Here is a 23,098-nt window from a genome sequence, read left to right as displayed (position 1 = left end):
ACCCCAGTTCAATATTGAAATGCTGCAGTGATGACGGTGTCATCTTTCAGGGCTGCACGGTGGCTCAGTGGTTAGCACTGCTGCCTCACAGCGCCAGGGACTCGAGTTCGATTCCCAGCTTGGGTCACTGTCTGTGTGGAGTTTGTTCATTCTCCCCATGTCTGCATGGGTTTACTCCAGGTGCTCTGGCTTCTTCCCACAGTCCAAAAATGTGCGGGGTTAGGTTGATTGGCTGTGTAAATTGCTCCTTAGTGTCAAGGAGATTAGTGGGGTAAATGCATGGGATTATGGCAATAGGGGCTGGGTGGGATTGTGGTCAGTGCAGATTCGATGGGCTGAATGGCCTCCTTCCACATTGTAGGGATTCTACGAGGCCTAAACCAGGGCCTCATTTGGCTGCTTAGCTGGATGTAGCTAATCCCGTGATACGATGAAGAGCAGGGCAGTTATCCCGAGTGTCCTGACCAAGATTGATTCCTCAAATCAACATTCACAATTAAAGCAGACTATCTGATCATTATCACGTTGCCATATGTGAGAGCAGTGAGTCAGTAAAATTAGCTGCCGCATTTCCAACACTACAACAGCTCAATACTTCATTAACTGTGCAGTGCTTCAAGCTGTCTGGCTGCTCATGAAAATGAAAACTCTACTCACCATCGATTTTGGATTCCTGGGTTCTCGGAGTAATGACAATTCATAGATCTCATCCTCTGTATAGTATAGATCCAGAGAAAGCTGTGCAAAACACACAAGGATCTCTGATGATCACTGAAATTTCCCACAATATTATCATCCTAATCTCCGGTTTGCACCCACCCTGTACCCACCCGATGGGCATATCTGGAACAGGAGGGGCTGAGTTTAGTGCCACAACCTATGGAGTGTTCCCATCCTAATGCTGCTCAGGAGCGAGCATGGTAGAGTGGGGGTTAGTGAAAATCAACCCCAGTAAATCCAGAATTGTCTTAAACCCACAGCCAAATACATAGTCCCATATTTGCAACCAGATACACGTACATGTGCACAAATATGAATACATGCACACCTACATATACATGTATATATACACATATTCACAAAGATTTGATACACGCACACACACATGTATACATACATATACACACAAAGATAGGTACACATACACATGTATATATACATATATACACACACATGTACATGCATGCACATACATATCCACAAGATAGGTACACACACACACGTATACATATACGTACGCATACATACACACATATACATGTGTAAGTGTGTATCTTTGTGTGTATATGTATGTAAAAGATACAAAAATATGTATACATACACTCACACATATACTCATAAATACACATACAAGTATACACCTCTATCTACACATGCACACGCGCATAAAAGGTAAAGTTGATGACCATATGCTGCTCTCCCTTTGAGAGGGAGAGCTGACTGGTGGTGATTTAACCTGAGGATCACCACACCTCAGGCAAAGGGAAAGGTGAGTAGTTGGTGCCTTCATGAATAACCTCGGCCACTTGGGGAAATCGAACCCGCGCTGTCGACGTCGCTCTGCATCGCTAACCAGCCAACCAGACAACTGAGTTAAACCGACCACCCACTCATACACACATACGTACAGAGAGACAACCTTAACTGGTGCAAACTTACCGTCAAGAGGTGTATTAAATCCATATTTGGTTCTAAATGAGGATTTGCATCCTGAAGAGATACCAGTTCACTAAATGTTACATACAATTGCTGCATTTTAACAATGTTCACTTTATTATCATCTATCCAGTCTGGGAAAGCTACATGGACAGCAATCAGGTCTTTCAAGTGAACTCCCAGAATGGGAATCTTGAAGCCCTCACACTCGGCAAAGGCCTTTCGGTAGTTGCAGTAGTTTCCGTTGGAAGATACCAGTTCAGTCATTTCATTCCAGGCCTAGTAAAGAAAACAGAGGCAATAATGGAAAGAAAAATCTCCAAATACATAAGCCACATTAAATCAAGACAGAACTTTTCCATTTTAAATAGCTTGACCATTTGCTAGACACAAATTGAAACATACTGTTACTTATTGAAACATTTCCAGCCTTTTCCGTAAATATGGATACAAGAAGATTTTTGTATGTAGACATGAACAGAGCAGGATATTCTGGTACATTCTGGACAATTGAGAAACCGTCATCTCATTTCAGTTGCTTCCATTAGTTATACAAATACAGGTTCAAAAGATGTAGGAGCAGAAATTAGGCCATTCGGCCCATCGAGTCTGCTATGCTGCTTATCCCCATTTCCCTGCTTTCTCCCCATAACCCTTCAACCCATTACCAATTAAACATCTGTCTAACTCCTGAGCAGTCAAAAGGAGCCCATTAAATATTTTAAGCACTTTGAATAATAAATGAGTGAACAAGTTCATGTATAAACGACATAAATTGAAAGTTTATTTATTAGTGTCACAGGTAGGCTTACATTAGCACAGTAATGAACTGAAAATCCCCTAGTTGCCACACTCCAGCACCTGTTTGGGTACACGGAGAGAGAATTTAGCGTGGCCAATGTCCCTACCCAACACGTCTTTGAGGAAACTGGAGCACCTGGAGGAAACCCACGCAGACACGGGGAGAACATACAGACTCCACACAGAGAGTAACCCAAGCGGGGAATCAAATCTGGGTCCCTGGCACTGTGAGGCAGCAGTACTAACCACTGTGCCACACACCAAAGTGATCCGAGCTGGCTTCCACGCCATTGGACAGGAACCACTTTAACTGATATATCAGGTGGCAAACTCTCTGTATAAAGAAGAAATGAAATTGGTTTCCCTCAACTGTCTGTGCTCGAGAGCAATAAACTAAAAGGGAAACGTGTTCAGACCAACTCCAACAAAGACTGCTAAGTGAGATGAACGGGAGGCAAATGTACTTTAAGATCAAAGCCTTTCTGGGCTTAGACAACGGCCCAGTTTCCAGAGAAACACTGTCCAAAAAAAAAGCATTATTTTTAACCTCATAAAAGGCCATCATTTGCTCTCACATTTGTTACAAGGTCTTCTTGTATTGTGACAAGAACTACTTCAAATCTTTACCCATTCTTTCAGCTAACAGTTGTAATTCAAACAATTTGTGGATTAAGTCCGGCCTCGGTTTGTGATAAGGGGGTGATTTTTCTCATTCCGCGCGCCGTAGAAATCGGAGGGGAAGCTTCCGATTTTGGAGTGAGCATGGCCAGGAAATCCCACCTACAGTGCAGAAGGAGGTCTTTCGGCCCATCAAGCCTGCACTGACAACAATCCCACCCAGGCCCTATCCCTGTAACCCCCTATATTTACCCTAGCTAGTCCCCCTGACACTAAGGGGCAATTTAACATGGCCAAGGCACCTACACATCTTTAGGCTGTGGGAAGAAACCAGAGCACCACTAATCATTGTGCCACCATGCCAGTCTTCCTTGGAGGAGACTGGGGAAGGACACATGGAAATGTGAAGTAAAAATCAAGATACCCAGTAAATATAACGAAACCCTGTTACACCCTCAATGACCATCTAACCAGATACCTAGTTACCAGCATGAGCAAACTTCAGAACTTAAGAGGATATCCAAGGGAGAATTTGTACCAAATAACAGTCGGGAGGTTAATTGGGGTCAGCACAATTCATTCGAGGACAGATGGTGGGCCATCGAGAGTGAAGAATTCTGCTTCAAACTATGTGGGCAGTTTTTCAGCCTCGCTCGCCCCAAAACCAGGAAATCCCACCCAAGGTCTACAGACCTTTCCATGGTCTTCCCCTCTTCCACTCCTATTCCCGTAGCAGGCGGAACAGTTAAATTCGCCCCCATGAGAAGGCTTTGTGGCCCAAGGTGTGTTAGCAGCAAGTTTATGCTAACAAATCATAACCATCTAAGTTTAAGTTTATTAGAATCGCAATTAGGCTTACATTAACACTGCAATTAAGTTATTCTGAAAATCCCCCATCGCCACACTCTGGCCCTGTTCAGGTACACTGAGGGAGAATTTAGCACGGCCCAAATGTAACCAACCAGCACATCTTTCAGACTGTGGGAGGAAACTAGAGCACCTGGACGAAACCCACGCAGACACGGGGAGAACATGCAGACTCCACACAGTGACCCAAGCTGGGAATTGAACCCAAGTCCCTGGCACTGTGAGGCAGCAGTGCTAACCACTGTGCCGCCCTACTTGCATACATTGTTATCATAGAAAGTATGAATCTGACTCGAGCCTAAGTCTATCCATCTCAAGGCTGACCCTGGCTCATCTGCCTTCTCAGATCAGTGTATGGGCGGTATGGTGCTGAATCTGATGTTAACTCTACATGTACCACACCCGACTCTGACAGAAGGGATGGACCACGTGGTTATCCCTTCCCCATTCTTTCTTGTATTTTTATGAAACTGGTTACTTTACCTTTGTAACTTCAGGAGCAAGATGTGAGCAAGTTTCCTTTAGGCGGGAAATGGCACTGTGGCTTAAGCCTCCCACGACAGCCATTAAGGTATTGAAATTCTGGAGTTGGAGTAAATTCTGAAATAGATGTGGCAAAACAAGACCGTTTGTGAAAGATGTAACAATGCATCCACACTTCCGCATTACATCAAAAAATACGACAGGCCAATAATTGTATAGTACTCCCGACCCCTCCCAATCACAGATTAATATTCGGGGACAAGTATCAGACCAGAAGCTCCTAGCATGACAGAAACTTGGTATGGCCAGACCCATTTCCCTGAGCAGAACTGGATCATGTGGCGCACAGACTATGCTGGGAAATAGGGTTCATGGATTCCATAGGTGACACAGCGGCTAGCACTGCTGCGTCACAGCGCCAAGGACCCAGCTTCGATTCCCGGCTCGGGTCATTGTCTGTGTGGAGTTTGCACATTCTCCCCATGTCTGCATGGGTTTCCTCCAGGTGCTCCAGTTTCCTCCCACGTTCCAAAGATGTGCAGATCAGTTGGATTGGCCAATGCTAAATTACCCCTTAGTGTCAGGGGGACTAGCTAGGGTAAATACTTGGGGTTATGTGGTCAGGACCTGGGTGGGTTTGTGGTCAGTGCTGACTTGATGGGCCGAATGGCCTCCTTCTGCACTGTAGGATTCTATGATTCCGAATTTAAAACAGGAACATGAGAATGTAGCAACGTAGCAGCAGGAACAGAGGCCACTCAGCTCCAGAAAGGAAGTAGTTATAGGCATCAACACCCCATCATTAATAAGGTGCCAAACATGGAAATGGCCAGTCAGGAAGCTGCCTCCTGAAAGGCTGAGCTGCTGATCTCACTGATGGTAAGTGCAGGCTCGGGAACCCCCAATTGGTTCTGATGTCAGAGCCTCAAAGTTTGCTGGAAAACCCAGCCCCTTATCTTCACGGGTCATTAAATACATATTTTGACCCCACAGCTTTTGCTGAGCCATTTTGTTCTCAGCTGCTGGCTACAGTTTGATATTTTCCTAGGACGGCCTGTAGATAGACAACCAAGTGGCAGCAAACTCTGTGAGCTCCTCCACACTGCCTCTGTTACCACGACAACTCCTTTGTGGAATTCTACTGCCCCGTCCGCCACAGAATCAGAGCGGGGAGAGGCGGACAACAGAAATGTCCATTGACTCAGGTGGGATTTTCCAGTCTCCCTCCAGCGAAGCCGTATAATCCCGTCCCTTGTGTTTCAATGTCTCAACTGAAAATTCAGGAAAGTCAGGGAATTCCTACTATATGAGCAGCAGAATGATTAGCACTGCTTCTTCACAGCGCCAGGGACCCAGATTCGATTCCCGGCTTGGTCACTGTCTGTGCGGAGTTTGCACATTCTCCTCGTGCCTGTGTGGGTTTCCTCCAGGTGCTCCGATTTCTTTCCGCATCCCAAAGTTGTGCAGGTTAGGTGGATTGGCCATGCTAAATTGCCCCTTAGTGTCCAGGGGAGGCTAGCTAGGGTGACTGTATACTGTTATGGGGATAGGGCCTGGGTGGGACTGAAGTCAGTGCAGATTCAATGGGCTGAATGGCCTCTTTCTGCACTTTAGAATTCTATCTATTTCTATGTATTGCGACTTCTTGGGGCATGCACCTTCAAGAGAATTGGCTCAGGTGACCTGGGACTCAAGCTCCACCCTGGGTAGAGTCACTCTTGTGCTGACTGTGCTAAGGTAAAGACATGTTAATAAACTGTTCCAGTTAGTTTACTGCCACTGATATCGTGGCCTATTATTAGTCTCAACATCAACCCTCAAAGATAATAAGTGCCTTTTTAGGTTCACTCTTTTGAGCCTCATGGCATTCACACATGTAAACCTAAACAGCAGGTGTCCCCGCTCCCCACCCCCACCCTGCCATGGCTGGTTTCACAGGCGCAAAGGCAGCCTGCTATTGGCTGGTGGGTTTCCCATTATATGGGCAACACCTCCCCCACAACCCCCCACCCCCGCACTCCCACCAGGAAACCTGTGACAGGCTCACCTTCAGTGGGACTGGAAGATCCCACCTCCGGGAATGGCCGGAAAACTGCAGCCCAAATTTCCAACTTGGGATGTCAACGAAGCTTTGAATCAGGCACCCCGGTCAGCGTCGATACTTTAGTGATGTGACACAGTAATATGTCTGAAGGATTGGGACCGTTTGTTTAACTGGTCACTGTTTCCCTTGAAGGGCAGCGTGAAATAGTGGAGAGATTTGTAGACTGATTAGCAACGTGACAGACAGGCCAGGACACGAACATTTCTTCTACGGCTGTTCCCTGCTGGAGTGGGACTTAAACCCAGGGCCATCTGTGCTAGAGTGATAGCAAAGAGTTCTGAGCGCTAACTTCCTTGGAGGTCTAAGGCTGCCCTTCCACAGGACGTATTTATGAATGAATTATTTACACTCTTCATGTGGATGTTAAGTTGCCTGATTGGAGAGGAAGGGTAACCCGGCCAAGATATTCATTTGCCTTGTTCTCAGGCCAGGTTTCCGGCAGGGGGGGGGGGGGGGGGGGGGAGGATTCTCTGGCCGTTTACGCCAGTGGGATTCTCCAGTCTCGCCGGCAGTGCATCGCTCCTGCGGATTTCTCAGCGGTGTGGGGTGGGAAATCCCACTGACAGCGAACAGCATTCTATCTCCGGCCGCCGAGAAATCTGCGGCTGGGAAGCCAGAGGACTCCCCCTCCCAGGAATTCTCTGGCCAGGGGTTCACAGAGTCTGTCCAAACGCCTGCGTCTAACAAACCCTCGACCAGGAAAGCTTTGCTTGAGGACTTTCAATTCAAACCACTCCAACATGTATTACTCATCCCTATCTGTGTCACTTCTTCCCATTTCCTTACCCCGGGCCCATTTCCTGCTACGTAACACAAAGCAGAGGAGAAAAGACAGGAAACACCCGAGAACAAACAAATAAAGGAATACTCCACTAACTGTTCAGCCAAAGGTCAGATAAGAAACCACAACTTTCCTCACCCAATCTTATCTCACAACACGGCTGTCACACAATCCAGTGTGTTGTTCCATCAACAAATGTAACCAGATAAACGTCCTACTAATTAATTAGGGCGCATTTCATTGCAGCTATAACATTATGGGGGGAATTCGCTTGTCCCACCCACCATGGGGATCGTAGTGGGGGGCTGGGACACACACACACACACACAAAGATTCATTCACCTCGGGTGGGATTCTCCAGTTTTGGGGCAAACAAGACCAGAAAATCCCACATTATATTTTTCCACCAGATGACCTAATGCCAACAGAGGGTTCTTTACTTTTGTGTGTGCTATATTGGCTATACATGAACAGCCACAATACACAATTAATACTTTCTTATATTCAAATCCCAGAAAAAGTACACAGGAAGTCAGAAAGAGCTATTCCATTCACCAAGGCTGCTTCACCTGGAGTTCATATACTAGGTAGAGATTACATCATGCAAACAAGATCCAGTTTAGTGTTTAACTTCCACACATGCCCAGTTCTAACCACATGACCTACTTTGTTCCTGTCACCTTTTCACTGCCTTTCCTTCAGCTATTAAAAGTTGAGATGGTCCTTGTTTCAATTGCCAGCTCCATTAGTGCATTCCACATCCCCACAATTCACTCTTTCACTCCCCCTTGCTGTCCAAAGTTTCTTTCAATTGTGTATCCCTAACCCTCTGTTTTAAGCCCACTTAAAATCTGTAAAACTGTCCACATTCCTCCATAAGTTCAAGCACCGCGACAGAACGAGTAGCGCAGGTGCGCCATAGAAAGCATCCTTTCTGGTTGAATCACAGCTTGGTATGGCTTCTGCTCCGTCCAAGACTGCAAGGAACTACAAAAGGTCGTGAACGTAGCCCAATCCATCACGTAAACCAGCCTCCCATCCATTGACTCAGTCTACACTTCCCACTACCTCGGCAAAACAGCCAACATAATAAAAGACCCCACACACCCCGGACATACTGTCTTCCACCTTCTTCCGTCGGGAAAAGGATATGAAAGCCTGAGGTCATGTACCAATTGACTCAAGAACAGCTCCTTCCCTGCTGCCATCAGACTTTTGAATGGACCTACCTCACAGTAAGTTGACCTTTCTCTACACCCTCGCTATGACTGTAACACTACATTCTGCACACACTCTTTTCCTTCTCAATGAACAGTGTGTTTTGTCTGCACAGCGCGCAAGAAACAATACTTTTCACTGTACACTAATACATGTGACAATAAATCAAATCAAAGAAAGAACAGATTCTTCCGTTATGGGCTCTGTTCCTCTGGTCAGTACATGTGGATTTCTGAGTTTATGGAATACAAAAGTTCCCTTATCTTCCCTGAAAAAAAAGCAAACTGAACAGCTTGAGATCTGCTTACCTTCATAGTTTAACATCCTTCATGTCAATTAACATCTCTGAACCCTCGATGTGTTTACAATACTTTTCCTTTATTCATTCATGAGATGCGGGCATCGTGAGCAATGTTAACATTTGTTGTCCATTCCTAATTGGCCTTGAGAAGGTGGCGGTGAACTGCCTTCTTAACCTGCTGCAGTTTGTGAATTCACCTACAGTGCCATTGGGAAGAAGTTTCCAGGATTTAATCCCAGCGAGAGTGAGGGATCAGTAATAGAATTCCAAGTCAGGATGGTGTGTGGCTTGGAGAGGAAGGTGCAGATAGTGGCATTCCACTGCATCTGTTGCTGTTGTCTTTGTGGGTGGTAGAGGTCAGAGGGTTGGGAGGTGCTGCCAAAGGAGCCTTGATGAGTTGCTACTGAATCCTCAATCCTTAGGCTCAACAGATATCAGTCAGTCAATATTTTGTGACAAATAAAGACATAAGCCAGAATTTTACCATCCTGCCCGCCACGGGAATTGGAGCAGGCAAGGGGTAGACAATGGGCAGGTCTATTGACCTGGGCGGCAGAGTGGCAAGCATTGCTGCCTCACAGCACCAGAGACCCAGGTTCAATTCCAGCCTTGGGTGGCTGTGTGGAGTGTGCACATTCTCCCCGTGTCTGCATGGGTTTCCTCCGGGTGCTCTGGTTTCCTCCCACACTCCAAAGATGTGCGGGTTAGGTGGATTGGCCATGCTAAATTGCCCTTTAGTGTTCCAAGATGTGTAGGTTAGGGGGATTAGCACAGTCAATACTTGGGGTTATGGGGAACAGGTCTGGGGTTACAAGGATAGGGCCTGGATGGGATTATTCTCAGACTCAATGGGTAAAATGGCCTCCTTCTGCACTGTAGGGATTCGATGAAGCAGGAAATTCTGGAAACATTACAAAATTAGGATCAATTTTGAGGAAATTACTGGCTAGTATAAAGGACATGTTTCATGACCTACCTCTTTACTGGATAAGGGCCTTGATAGTGTCCCTCTGAAGGGCAAATTGCCACTTTGTCAGAGCAGCCTTGGGCCTTCAGAGGTGCGGGCTGCCTAGCTGGAGTATTGAACAGACTCTTTCTGTGGAATTGGGGAAAGGGGCAATATCTGGGAAAGAAAGTCTTGGCCTGCAGAACCTCCAGGTACCTCCTGCCCTACTTATTTGGGGCAACTTTAGCCCCAGGGTTTCAACAACCACTTGCTGAGGTAATGCACGTTTTAGGCCAGGATTTGACCTTTCCCTTTTGGTAAAATATTCACTGACGTGTGAAATCAAGATACTCCAAACAGATGGAGAAGTACTTTGCTGCGTATGAGACGGAAAGTTAAATGATCCCCAGGGAACAGAATGGTTCTTGCACAGCCAAGGAAAGTCACTGAACGTAAGCAGAGTGATGTTGAACAGGTTCATTCAGCATTTTTACTGAATGATCCCCGAGAGAAAATATATAGGCCAGAATTTTACCATCCCGCCCACCGTGGGAATCGGAACAGGCGAGGGAGAGGACAATGGAAAGGTCCGTTGACCTCAGGCGGTATTTTACGGTTTCGGGATGAACAAGACCATAAAATCCCACCCATAGAATTAATTTCAGGAGACAGGGCGAGTTAGGCAGATTCCGTGAATGTACAAATTGCCACTGCTCTCTGACCCTAGGATTTTAGAGTCTCCTTTGACAGGCCCTTTTGGAAAGAGGCATGGTGCCACGGGCACAAGCCAGCAGTCAAGATCCCTGTTGATTACTTCAGTAAGGCAGCCCATTTCCACCTCCATCCCTAGTCAGCCTGGCCTCTGTAGAGACACAGCTTATCACCTCCAGCAACAACATTTCCTCTCGGACTTCTGGACCTCAGAAAACGCCAAATCGTACTGCCACTTGTGACCTACCTATAAATCATACTCATCTATCACCAACTGCTTGCTTGACTTCCCCTGGTTCCCAAACGCACTGAATTCAAAATCTTCATTCTCACTTAGAATTCCCTCCAAAGATTAGCTATCCCATCAAGCCCTGTCAAAGCGTACTTCCTCTTCCGTCTAGAATCTCCTCCCCAGCATGGCTGGCAGAGCTTTCCTCTGTTTTGTCCCCCTCCTCAAATTCCTTTTCTAAAGCCTACTGCCCATGCTCTCCAACTTCAGAAATCTCCTCAAAACTGATTTCTTCAACGACACCTTCAATCAGTTCCTCCGAGTCCTCTAAGGTCTTGCACAGCGTCTGACATTGTCTCTTTTGTGACGCCCCGTGTGAGTTTTGCTGTGACATTTGCTGAAATTGTTCGATCCTCTCAGGCTATCCATATCTCTCAAATCATAGTATTGTAACGTGACTTTGGCTTCAACTGCAGGATGGTGCTGGACTATGGAAAAATCGTCAAGATTTTGCAGAACAATTTTTGAGGCCCGCACTGCTTCCCTATGGGTGATAAATTTTCAAACAGCGTACCCATGGATTGAGATAGAGATTAGCTACTTCTCCTTGGGTAGGAAAACCTCTTCTATAACCACACAAAGGAGGCCATTCAGTCCACGAGGCCTGTGCCAACTCACTCCTGGAGTTATCTATAATGTTTAAAGTTAAAGTTTATTTATTAGTGTCACAAGTAAGCTTACACTAACACAGCAATGAAGTTACTGTAAAAATCCTCTGGTCACCACACTCTGGCACCTGTTCAGGTACACTGAGGGAGAATTTAGCATGGCCCATGCATCTAACCAGCACGTCTTTTGGACTGTGGGTAGAAAACGGGGCGCCCAGAGGAAAGCCTTGCAGACACTGGGAGAACACGCAGACCCTGCAAAGATAGTGACGCAAGCCAGGAATCAAACCCAGGTCCCTGGCTCTGTGTGGCAGCAGTGCTAAGCACTGTGCTGTGCCTAGCTCTCCCTATTCCAACCTAAATGTTTATCAGTTGTTCCTTCAGGAATGCAGCAGTGCCAGCCTTGCTTCTGTGCACCACTCCAATACTTCCCGGTACGTGCTGAATGAGACGCGCACAGTGGAGATTGTGAAACCAATATAACCACAAGCATTGTTGCTATCTGTTACTCACCTGGGCCACATTAATGAACTTAGTGATGACTTCAGCCCTTTGCACAGGTGTCTGCTTGCTCAGAACCATCAGCTGCAGCCACTGGGAAATGCCATTAAACAGTGCGATGGACCTCTCAAGGGTTGGATTATCCATTAGGCAGCGATGTGTGACGTAACTCTGATAATCTGTAAACTACAAGAAATCACCATTTCCAGAGTTAATCAAAGGTCAGGAGACTTCTCAATTTGTCTTACCAATTTGCCAAAGCTTTTTTTTTGATAGAAAGTTGAGGGCCTGCACTAAGTACAGTTCTCTGTCCTTCCCAATGTAATAATGAATGTTCCTGCAGACTGGTTTCAGGACTGGATTGGAGAGTAACATCTCAAATTGGTAGAAATGATTCATTTTTCACAGAACTGCATGGCAAATGACCCTTATTATATTGATCCACTGCCAGTTACAAGGCTGTTGACAGCTCCCTCTGCTCGTGGACACAGCAATAAGATCAGTCTAAGCTCATTAAGCTGGATAAAACCAGCTAGTTTCGAGTCGTCACTGGCATTCAGGTCTTTCTGTAAAATAGGCCATAACAGGCCAATTTGCAGCCTGGATCCAGGATTAATTTAAACTGCATTTACTGTCTCACAGGAAAAACAAAAGCACTTGGTGTTGCAGGAGGGAATGGCATTGTGGAGAAGTCACTAGAAAAAGCAGGTTCAAATCCCACTGCGCTGAGGGATTTTGAATTAAATTAATAAAATCTGGATTTGAAATCTAAGATGGGATTTTCCAGTCCCACCATTAGCTGGTATCAGCCATCTTTAGGCCGCTCTCCAAATTTCACTCGCTCACTGTATTTCTGTTGTGTGAAGACAGGTTTTCCTCTGGAGGCTGCTGTTTGAGTGTCAAAAGACTGGTATCCCTGTCCACAGGGGTTAAAAGGCTGGAGGACTGGGAATTCACATAAGTCCGTGCATCTTGCTAACTGATTCTGAAGAAGAGTTTATGTCTAAGGGAAATATTGTTTAAATTGGAATTAGTAGGGACAGACTAGCAGTTTAAAAATTGTACCTTGTCATATTTAAGTATTTCAATTGGTAAAAGTTATGTTAATTATTTTGTTATATCATCACTGACGTGTTGAATAAAGTTTGTTTTAATGAAAGTTTCTTAGTGGGTCAACAGAATCTCATCTGGAGTGAAACACGTTATTCTCACACTAATCATAGAATAGAATCTCTACAGTGCTGAAGGAGACCACACAGCCCATCAAGTCTGCACCGACAACAATCCCACCTAGGCCTTATCCCCGTAACCCCACGCATTTACCCTCGCTTGCCCCCTCCCGACACTAAAGGGCAAATTAGCATGGCCAATCCACCTAACCTGCACATCTTTGGACTGTGGCAGGAAACCGGAGCACCCAGAGAAAACCCACACAGACACAGAGAGAACATGCAGACTCCACACAGACAGTGGTGCAAGTTTGGGTCCCTGGTGCTGAGAGGCAGCAGTGCTAACCACTGTGACACCATGCCGCCCCAATGCCAACATCAAAAATAGTTGGAATCTACATTAACTTCAGGACATACCTTGGAGTTTCTGAACCGGTCTCTAACACCTCTAAATGCCACTCCCAGAATCACAGAATCCCTACAGTGCAGAAGACGGCTATTCAGCCCATCAAGTCTGCACTGACCACAATCCCACCCAGGCACTATCCTCGTAACCCCACATATTGGTCTTTCTAATTCCCCTGGCACTAAGGGGCAATTTAGCAAGGTCAATCCATATTTGGATCTTGGGAGGAAACCAGAGCACCTGGAGGAAATCCATGCAGACACAGGGAGAATGTGCAAAGTCCACATTGACAACGAACCAAGCCGGGAATCAAACCCTGGCGCTATGAGGCAGCAATGCAAACCACCATGCCGAACATGTTTGGTGATCGATTGTTTTGTCTATAAAACCAAGCAGTATTGGAGAAGCTGCCTCCACTTAGTAATATTGTTAGGTGACTGTCTCCTGGGCATGTACCTTTGCCTGGGAGACAAAGCCGTGTAAGATTGGCCCAGCCTGGTTTGCTCTGTCCTCAGTTGGTGATGTGAGGTGGGTGTTCCCGCAGCCCCGGCCTCCTGATGGTGTTTGAGAATGTGTTACATTGGGGTTACAAACCACACCCATCTCTTCCTAACTATGTCAGCGTGATACTCAGCACACAAGTGTTCTCATTTGGGGGAGCGGTGACATTTGACAATTAAACACAACAAACGACAAATTCTCTGAGACTGAGGCTGACTGACCGAGATCCGCCGAAAGGATTTGTACTCCAGGAAGGAAAGGTGTTCGGCCAACTCGAGAGGCTCCAAGTGATCGAATAGCAAAGAAGCTTTCCCCTTCTTCTTCGAGATCTTCTTACGCTGAGTCACACGTCTCATCCAGTCGTAGGACGGACTGTTTGAAAAGTCAAATTAGCGTTAGCAGATTGGTTAAGATCAGAATCATAGAACTGTACAGCACAGAATGAGGCCATTCAGCCCATCGTGTAGATACTGCCTACTGAAAGAGCTACCCAGCTAGTCCCATTCTCCAGCTCCATCTCTGTCGCCCTCTTAAATAAACGTTGCGTAGCCTCGCATTATCACGTTAAAATTAAAAAAGATTTGCAGTTATGAAGCACTTTTCAGGACCAGTGGACATGAAGGGGCTTTCAAAACATGCACATGGATTGGTCATGGTAAAATTGCATGTGTGCGTGTAGTGAATGTGTCCAGTATGAGAATGCAGCATTGCCAGCTGCGCTCTTGTGAACCAAAGGAGATCAACACTCCCCCATTCAAAATCACAACTATGTGAGACCTAACAACATTTTTAAAGTAAGAAAACTTGTTAATTATAGTAGACGTGAGAAATAGGAGGCACCTATAAATTAGCCATGATGTGGAGATGTACTGGGGTGGGCTCAGTAAGAAGTCTCACAACACCAGGTTAAAATCCAACAGGTTTATTTGGAATCACGAGCTTTCAGAGTGCTACTGCTTTATCTGATGAAGGAGCAGTGCTGCGAAAGCTCGTGATTCTATAATTTAAGGTTTTGTATTTTTGCACACGTTGTGCGAAAGTGATTTTTTTTTTTGAGGATGAACTCTTCAGCACAATAAGAATGTTTCTCATGGGTTTTGTCAGTACTCTGGGGAGGTCAAATGGTTGTGCGGCTGGAAAAGGCCACATTTGGGAAACGCAATGTCATAGCCTCAGTTTTGTGGATTCCACACTGAGTGGAGTCGGAAAGTGATGGGTTCAGGGTCCACTACAGATGATCTAACACATAATTAAGTTGCTATTCAAGCACAGCGCTGAACTAAAACCTGAAGCTTGTGATCTGGTCACTTATTTCACAGCTGGTGGGAGCTTGCTGTACATTTCCTTATGACAATGGCTACACTTCAGAAATATTACACTGACTGCAAAGCACTTAAGGACATTCTGAGATCATGAAAGGCGCTATATAAATGCAAATCTTTGGCGGGATCTTCCAGCCCTGCCTGCCGACAGGATCTTCCTGTCTTGCCGATGTCAATGGACCTTTGGCTGCCTCGCGATATCCACGCAACGGGAACCGGAACGTCCCAGCTTTTATTTTAATCTTCTTTTCACCTGGTAAAACCTCCAGGGCACTCGTAATTATTGTCCTTACTGTAAAGAGTTCCTAACAAAGGATCTTGTCACAGAATCCCTACAGTGTAGAAAGAGGCCTTTCAGCCCATCGAGTTCTCTGGCATTCTGCTTTTTGGCCCATTAGAACTTAGTAACATACAGCTCTTCAACACCACAGGACACCCTAACCCATCAGTAAAATCCCACATCAAGCACACGCACTGTGCCGGGTGCCATTACGAAATGTGACAGTCGCAAGTACTGTTGAGCAGTTTTCTAGGCAACATGGCCAATAGCTCCCATGGACTCACCATCTACCTCCCATATTAATGCACTCAGACCACAGAAGGTAGAATTGTTTAGGCAGTGAAGAGAATGATGGCATTTGTATGCCACTCCAGAAGATGAAGTTGAATTTATATAGCACCTTTCACCACCTCAGGATGCCACAAAGAACCTTAGAGCCAGTGAGGTATTTTTTTTTTTGAAGTAAGGTGTGGTGATTGACCCTTTAGAGCAACACAGCAGAGTAATGTTCACATGACTGAGCGTCATAGAAGTTTACAGCATGGAAACAGGCCCCTCGGCCCAACTTGCCCATGCTGCCCTCTTTTTTAAGCCACTAAGCCAGTCCCAGTTGCTCACGTTTGGCCTATTTTCCTCTTTACCCATCTTATCCATGTAACTGTCTGAATGCTTTTTAAAAGACAAAGTTGTACCCACCTCTACTACCACCTCTGGCAGCTTGTTTCAGACACTCGCCACCCTCAACTGCCACCAATTGCATTTTGACAGACTTAATTCATGAACACAAAGTATTTATGAATTAAGAGTTGTTCAGAATTGCCTCACGGTTGCAGTTTGCTTTCTCCACATCTCCTGCCTAAGAGTGCCCACCCCCTGAGGTGGTCCTGATTGGTCACTCAGGCCATGTGACCCTTACTCTGCTGTGTTGCCCATAAAGGGACAATCACCACACATGTGGACATTGTCACATTATAGAGACACGCTCTGAACGTGCAAAATGATCATTTCAACTAAACATCCGTCACTCTTAACATACAAGACACCATTTCATTGATCAGTGTCCACTGTGCGTGCTGACTGCCAGGTATTTAAACTGAGGAAGCGAAGAGGCTTTCTTACATGCTGGAGATGTCGATGAGTTTACTGTGTTCTTCACATCCCAGCTGGCTGGCTAATTCCCGAAATTCCTCCGTCAGACGGATCAAACCTAGATCCAAATTAAACTCGGCAGGGAATTCCGAAATCCAGTACCTGTGCATCCAACATGCAGAGAGATAGGTCAGTTTACAAGGTTTGGTTTGACAAGTGATTGCCTGAAAGGAAAAGCAAGTGTCTTTGCTAATCACACTCGGTCCATATAATTTCCTGAACCGATTGTTATTTAGCCCCTAGAACCTGTCCAGCCGTGCAGTGAGACTGTGGCTAAGCTGTGAGCTGACTCTGCATACCTGCCTCTGACCCCAATCCATTAGGCTCACAAAAATCTACCAATTGCTGTTTAAAATTAACAGTTGATCCCGTTTCCAGTTTAAGGAAGAAAGTTCCAACTTTGTGCAACATTTTGTGTGAAAACGTTTTCTCGAATTTCATTCCTCAATCCTTTAGCCCCCTCCAACCAAGATTTCTTCACAAGCAGATGTTGGCTGGAATTTTCCAGCTGTTCATGCTGGCGGGATCTTCTGGTCCCGCCAACAACGCACTCCTGTGATGGGTTTCCCAGCAACACGAGATGCAGCCCCCCCTCCCTCAAGAGAAATTCCACGGACAGCTGCTTTCGTCCACGAGAAACACGCCAAGGGGAGGCCAGAGAATCTCCCATTGCCCCACTGTCTTCCCCAACCTCCCCATTCCAGTTTCCTTTCATACCCTGAAAACGTCAATCAACTCCCTTAACCTCTGAATTTCAGGGAATGCTGCCTTCTTTTGTTTAATCTCTCCGGTGCCCAGAGGTGCTCTCGTTACCCCTGGTCTGGTCTCAGCAGGACCTTGTTTTAGCTGAAGCACGACTCCAACAGGGACAAGAGCAGCAGAGGCCTTCTGCTGCTCACACTATTCCCCATTTGAACTCATGCTGAACATATCAACCAAGGAAATTTGGCACATCCGCTATGACTCTCACCAATTTTTACAGATGCGCCAGAGAAAACATCCTTTCCAGATGTATCACAGCTTAGTATGGCTCCTGCTCTGACCAAGACTGCAAGAAACTACAAAGGATCATGAACGTAGCCCAGTCCATCACACAAGCCAGCCTCCCATCCATTGACTCTGTCTACACTTCCTGCTGCCTTGGCAAAGCAGCCAGCATAATTAAGGACCCTACGCACCCTGGACATTCTCTCTTCCACATTCCTCTGTTGGTAAAAAGATACAAACGTCTGAGATCACGTATCAACTGACTCAAGAACACCAACTGCCACCAGACATTTGAAAGGACTTACCTTGCATTAAATTGATCTTTTCTGCGCCCTATCTATGACTGTAACGCTACATTCTGCACTCTCTCCTTTCCTTCTCCCCTATGTACTATGAATGGTATGCTTTGTCTGTATAGCACACAAGGAACAATACTTTTCACTGTATCCCAATACATGTGACAATAATAAACCAAATCAAGTCATTGCAAAAAGTATAAGTAGTGGATAGATGAAAGACGGGACATGCATAGAAACATAAGATAGGAGCAGGAGGAGGCCATTTGACTCTTTGAACCTGTTCCGCCATTCATCATAATCATGGCTGAACATCCAACTCAATAACCTAATCCTGCTTTCTCCCCATAACCTTTGATCTCTTTTGCCCCAAGTGTTATGTCCAGCACTTCTTGAATACATGAGAAATGTTGACACTGGACAAAGACTCTCAGCAGGAAGCTCTCTTCGTTTTGACTTCACTATCTGGTGTGAATCCTTTGTCAAGGATTCCGCCAATATTTACTACCTCAGCGTATGAATAATGGCTATCCGGTGAGCTATTGTCCCTCTGAGGATTGTCCCTTGCTGGTATCTAGCAACACTGAGAAAACTGCAGGTCTTACTCTCTTTTCCTGTGAAGCTAAACACCGATGCCATTGATCCCAAGACTCATGAAAAGAGCTTTAGTGCGTGCTGCAATAACGCTTAGCCAATAATCACGCTCACACTGCTTCTCAGCTCCTTACCTCATTAGGTGGCAGATTTTGAGCCGAAACTCATTGCAGTCTTCACCGCAGGCTTCCTGATACGTTTGAAGGTCAAGGAAAGCAGGAAGATACCGTGGCCGGAATTTTACCATCACGCCTGTCTGAGGCTCGTAAGACCGCTCCCAAGGCCAACGGAGAATGCCGTTTCGTGAGCCTCACCTACCCCGATTTCAGGGCGGGCGTGCTGGTAAAAATCAGGGCTCGTCTGTCACACATGCTGTTTAACACTCTGCCACACCCCCGTGTGTAGGCAAGAGGTTAGAATCTGACTAGCAACGGAGCTGAAATTTCAGCTCTTCCCCATTGGCAGGATCTTCCGGTTCTCCCCCCTGACCCGTCCGGGCAAGGCAATCCTCTGGCAAACCATAGAGAACACCATTGATGTTAGCAGGATTGGAAGAACCCCCACCCCCACTAGCCAATGGTGAGCCACTTCTGCCACCAGAAAACATGCCACAGGGATGGGAAATTTGGGAAATCCTCCCCCCTTCATTTTCTTAATAGCGGACCAGGATCGAGGGGCGAACCAGCCTCCTATCCACTGATTCTGTTTACACTCCCTGATGCCTCGACAAAGCAGCCAGCATAATTAAGGACCCCACGCATCCTGGATATTCTCTCTTCCATCTTTGTCCTTCGTGAAAAAGATACAAAAGTCTGAGATCATGTACCAGCCGACTCAAGAACAGCTTCTTCCATGCTGCCATCAGACATTTGAATGGACCTACCGTATATGAAGCTGAAGTTTCTCGACACCCTAGCTATGATTGTAACACTATATTCTGCACTAACTCAGAATTCCTACAGTGCAGAAGGAGGCCATTTGGCCCATCGAGTCTGCACCAATCTCAATCCCACCCAGGCCCTATCCCCATAACCCCACATGTTTACTACTAATCCCCCTGACACTAAGGGGCAACTTAGCATGGCCAATCAACCTAACCTAATCTTTGGACTGTGGGAGGAAACCGGAGCACCCAGGGGAGACTAATGCAGAAACGGGAGAACATGCAAACTCCACACAGACAGTGATCCAATGCCAGAATGGAACCCAGGTCCCTGGCACTGTAAGGCACAGTGCTACCAACTGTGGCACTATGCTGCCCTCTCCTTCTCCCCTATATACCCTATGAAGAGTATGCTTTGTATAGTGCACAAGAAACAATATTTTTCACTGTATACCAATACATGTGACAATAATAAATCAAGTCAAATCTGTGGACAGAGAATAGAGCTGACGTTTCAAGTCTGGATGATCCTTCGTCAGAGCTTTGGCCAATTTTTGGCTTGAATGAACAATTATAATTCTGATATATCTGAATAAAGGTGGAAAGGATATATCAACAGAAGCTTTCCTGCCAGTTCAGTGGATGGCAGGTACCATCGATGCATTAAGAGAACCATCCTTGGCACCTGGCTATTGACCATCTCTCCTTCATTATCTGAAAGGGAAGTCAACAAGTTAGACACGGTACACAAGCAAGTCAGCACAAAGAAAATACACTTAGAATATCAGGAGTCATTCAATTCCTGCATCATTTTAGTGACTATACCTGCCCCATAAACATCGATGTCTATCTTTCCTTTTAATTCTTCCATAGTGTCCTCAAGCACCAACACTCAAACTGAATCAGAGCCACATTTTTTTTTAACTCATTCCTGGGACATGAGCGTCGCTGTCTGGCCAGCACTTATTGCCCATCCCTAGTTGCCCCTTAACTGAGTGGCTTGTTGAGGCATTTAAGAGGACAGTCAAGAGTCAACATATTGCTGTGGCTTTGGAGTTACATGTAGGTCAGGCCAGGTAAGGAAGGCAGATTTCCTTCCCTAAAGGACTTAGTGAACCAGATTGCTTTTTCCAACAATGCTTTCATGGTCAACAGTAAGTTCTTAATTCCAGATATTTTTCATTGAATTTAAATTCCACCATCTGCCGTGGTGGGATTCAAACCCAGGTGCCTAGAACATGAGTTGAGTTTCAGGATTAATAGTTTAGCAATAAGACTACCAGACCATCGCCTCCGCTGGAGCATTCGTAATGTTTGACTCGTGTTTTCCTCAATTCCAGTGTTTGTGACGCATTGAATGCGCGCAGAAGCTGAAGTTACAGCCAAGCTTATCTTAAGACTTGGCCAATAGAGAGGAGATAATCTTCCTTGTGTGGGTCATGTGCAACGCATTCAGATTCCAGAATGATCCTGGTTAAGTCCTGGGTGAAATTGTGGCCTGGGAAGGGCAGGCTGCCCTGAGAGTTACAGCAATAAGGCCTGGACAATTAGAAAGGATCAAGGTTTTATTAGCATTTGCCAGTCAATTTCCTGACCAGAAGGGAAGCAGCCACCCAGCTGTAAAACACCGCCTAATGGGGACAAAGGGCAACACTCTCTGACCCAAGGCAGCTGCAGCTGGGATCATGGATGAGGGAGAGGGAGGTTCAAGGCCAATTGTCACCTCGAGGGGCACAGAGGAACACTCCATATGCCTCTGATCCACAGGAATACTTAGTACTTTCTTAAAAATGGTATCTTCTCTCGCATTATTTGGCTCCTTATCAACTTCCCAACTGCTTGGGCCCAACATAAAAGCCACCTTTGTTTTAGTCTCCTGCTTAATCTAACCAGACCCTCATGGCATTATCGGAGGCCGTTCTGAATATGCAAAGCATCATAATGATGTGACTTGTGCATGAATGATATTACTCTGTAATTCTACCAGCTGACCAAAAATACATCGACCTCCTTAAAAAACATTATAAAATGAGGAAAAGACACTGACTTCAGATGGCTGCCACAAGTCATCTGATACCAGACATTGCAAGTTAAATCATAGAATCTTAGAATCCCTACAGTGCAGAAGGAGGCCATTTGGCCCATTGAGTCTGCACCGACCACAATTCCACCCAGGCCCTATCCCCATTACCCCATGAATTTAGCCTAGTTTGCCTCCTGACACTAAGGGGCAATTTAACATGGCCAATGCACCTAACCAGCACATCTTTGGAATGTGGGAGGAAACCAGAGCATCCAGAGGAAACCCATACAGACACAGGGAAAATGTGCAAACTCCACACAGACAGTGATTCGAAGCTGGAATTGAAACCGGTCCCTGGCGCTTCTGAGAAGTTCTAATGTGTAGTAGTACTCAGGTATGCAGATACATCATGGAATTTCACCGCAAAGGATGTCAAGAACTAGTTCATTTACTTAAAAACTTACCGGACCTAACATTTACGTTTCTATTGGACTAACTCTCCAGCGGAGGCAGTCTGCCCCAATAATACTTATAGAAAAGATGTGTTCCTATCTAATATAGGTAGGTAATAACACCTCTGGGGGGTTAATGGATAGATATTATTATAATCTAATCACCTTGGCCACAAAACAAAATTAACTATCAGTTGAGATATCAGATAAACTAACCCCTCTGAAATAATTAGTCGCATGACTGAAGTAACCATTTTGAAATCTCTTCAACACAAGCAGCTGGAAACTGAAATGAATAGTCCAGAGGAGCTGTCAATTAAGCAGTAGAGAGCTCCCTTCTCTCCTCTCATAGAATAATATAGAATTCCTACAGTGCAGAAAGACGTTATTCAGCCCATCGAGCCTGCACTGACAATAATCCCACCCAGGCACTATCCCCGTAACCCCATATATTTACCCTGTTAGTCCCCCTGACACCAAGGGCAATTTAGCATGGCCAATCAACTTAACCGGCAGATCTTTGGACTATCGGAGGAAATCCACACATAAAAACGTAGAAGATAGGAGCAGAAGGAGGCCATTTGGGTTTTCAAGCCTGCTCCACCATTCATCACGATCATGGCTAATCGTCCAACTCAGTTGCCTAATCCTGCTTTCAACCCATAACCTTTGATCCCATTCACCCCAAGTGCCATATCTAGCCACCTCTTGAATACGGACATGGAGAGAATGTGCAACCTCCACACAGACAGTGACCCGAGGCCGGGATTGAACCCAGGTGCTGTGAGGCAGCAATATTAACCACTGTGCCACCCTGGTGTTAAACTCTTAGTGTTTAAAAAAGAAATCCAGCACAGAGATAGTGAATTTCCATCAAAAGGAACCTTGGGCGGAAAAATCATCTGGGAGAGAGGGATCAAGTTTTTCAAAGGGAGTTGGCTTCAGCAATTGCAGTTCCATGGGCTTCAGCCCAATTTCTGGAATCTACAGCAATCCTGGGAAGAATTCTGCTAACGTGACCAGCAAAGGAATCGTACATCATGAACTGTCATTGCCTTCCAATACTGAACTTTAATTTAGCTAAGAAAGTAACTACCCACAGTACAACTTGTAAACGTATGCATGCTTGTGTGTGTGTTAGTGTGATGCATG

General features: G+C 45.7%; 1 protein-coding gene across 7 annotated transcripts in view; it reads right to left on the bottom strand.

The window, feature by feature from the left end:
• rasgrp3 (RAS guanyl releasing protein 3 (calcium and DAG-regulated)) overlaps nucleotides 1–23,098 on the bottom strand; it is a 116,294-nt gene that overhangs the window by 34,428 nt on the left and 58,768 nt on the right. For all 7 annotated transcript variants that reach the window (XM_080200731.1, XM_080200727.1, XM_080200732.1 and 4 more), the window contains 8 exons: nucleotides 20,083–20,185; nucleotides 18,723–18,785; nucleotides 16,682–16,813; nucleotides 14,182–14,332; nucleotides 11,897–12,070; nucleotides 4,426–4,542; nucleotides 1,660–1,935; nucleotides 658–738 (listed from right to left, as the gene is read on the bottom strand). In XM_080200731.1, coding sequence (XP_080056857.1) covers nucleotides 658–738; nucleotides 1,660–1,935; nucleotides 4,426–4,542; nucleotides 11,897–12,070; nucleotides 14,182–14,332; nucleotides 16,682–16,813; nucleotides 18,723–18,785; nucleotides 20,083–20,185 — 1,097 coding nt within the window. The remainder of the gene's footprint in view (nucleotides 1–657; nucleotides 739–1,659; nucleotides 1,936–4,425; nucleotides 4,543–11,896; nucleotides 12,071–14,181; nucleotides 14,333–16,681; nucleotides 16,814–18,722; nucleotides 18,786–20,082; nucleotides 20,186–23,098) is intronic.

The sequence above is a fragment of the Carcharhinus amblyrhynchos genome, chromosome 12 (genome assembly GCF_965287045.1).
Source record: "Carcharhinus amblyrhynchos chromosome 12, sCarAmb.v2.hapA, whole genome shotgun sequence".
Lineage (NCBI taxonomy): Eukaryota > Metazoa > Chordata > Chondrichthyes > Carcharhiniformes > Carcharhinidae > Carcharhinus > Carcharhinus amblyrhynchos.
The sequence above is the reverse complement of the archived record's forward strand: the minus strand, read 5'-3'. Positions and strand labels throughout refer to the sequence as shown.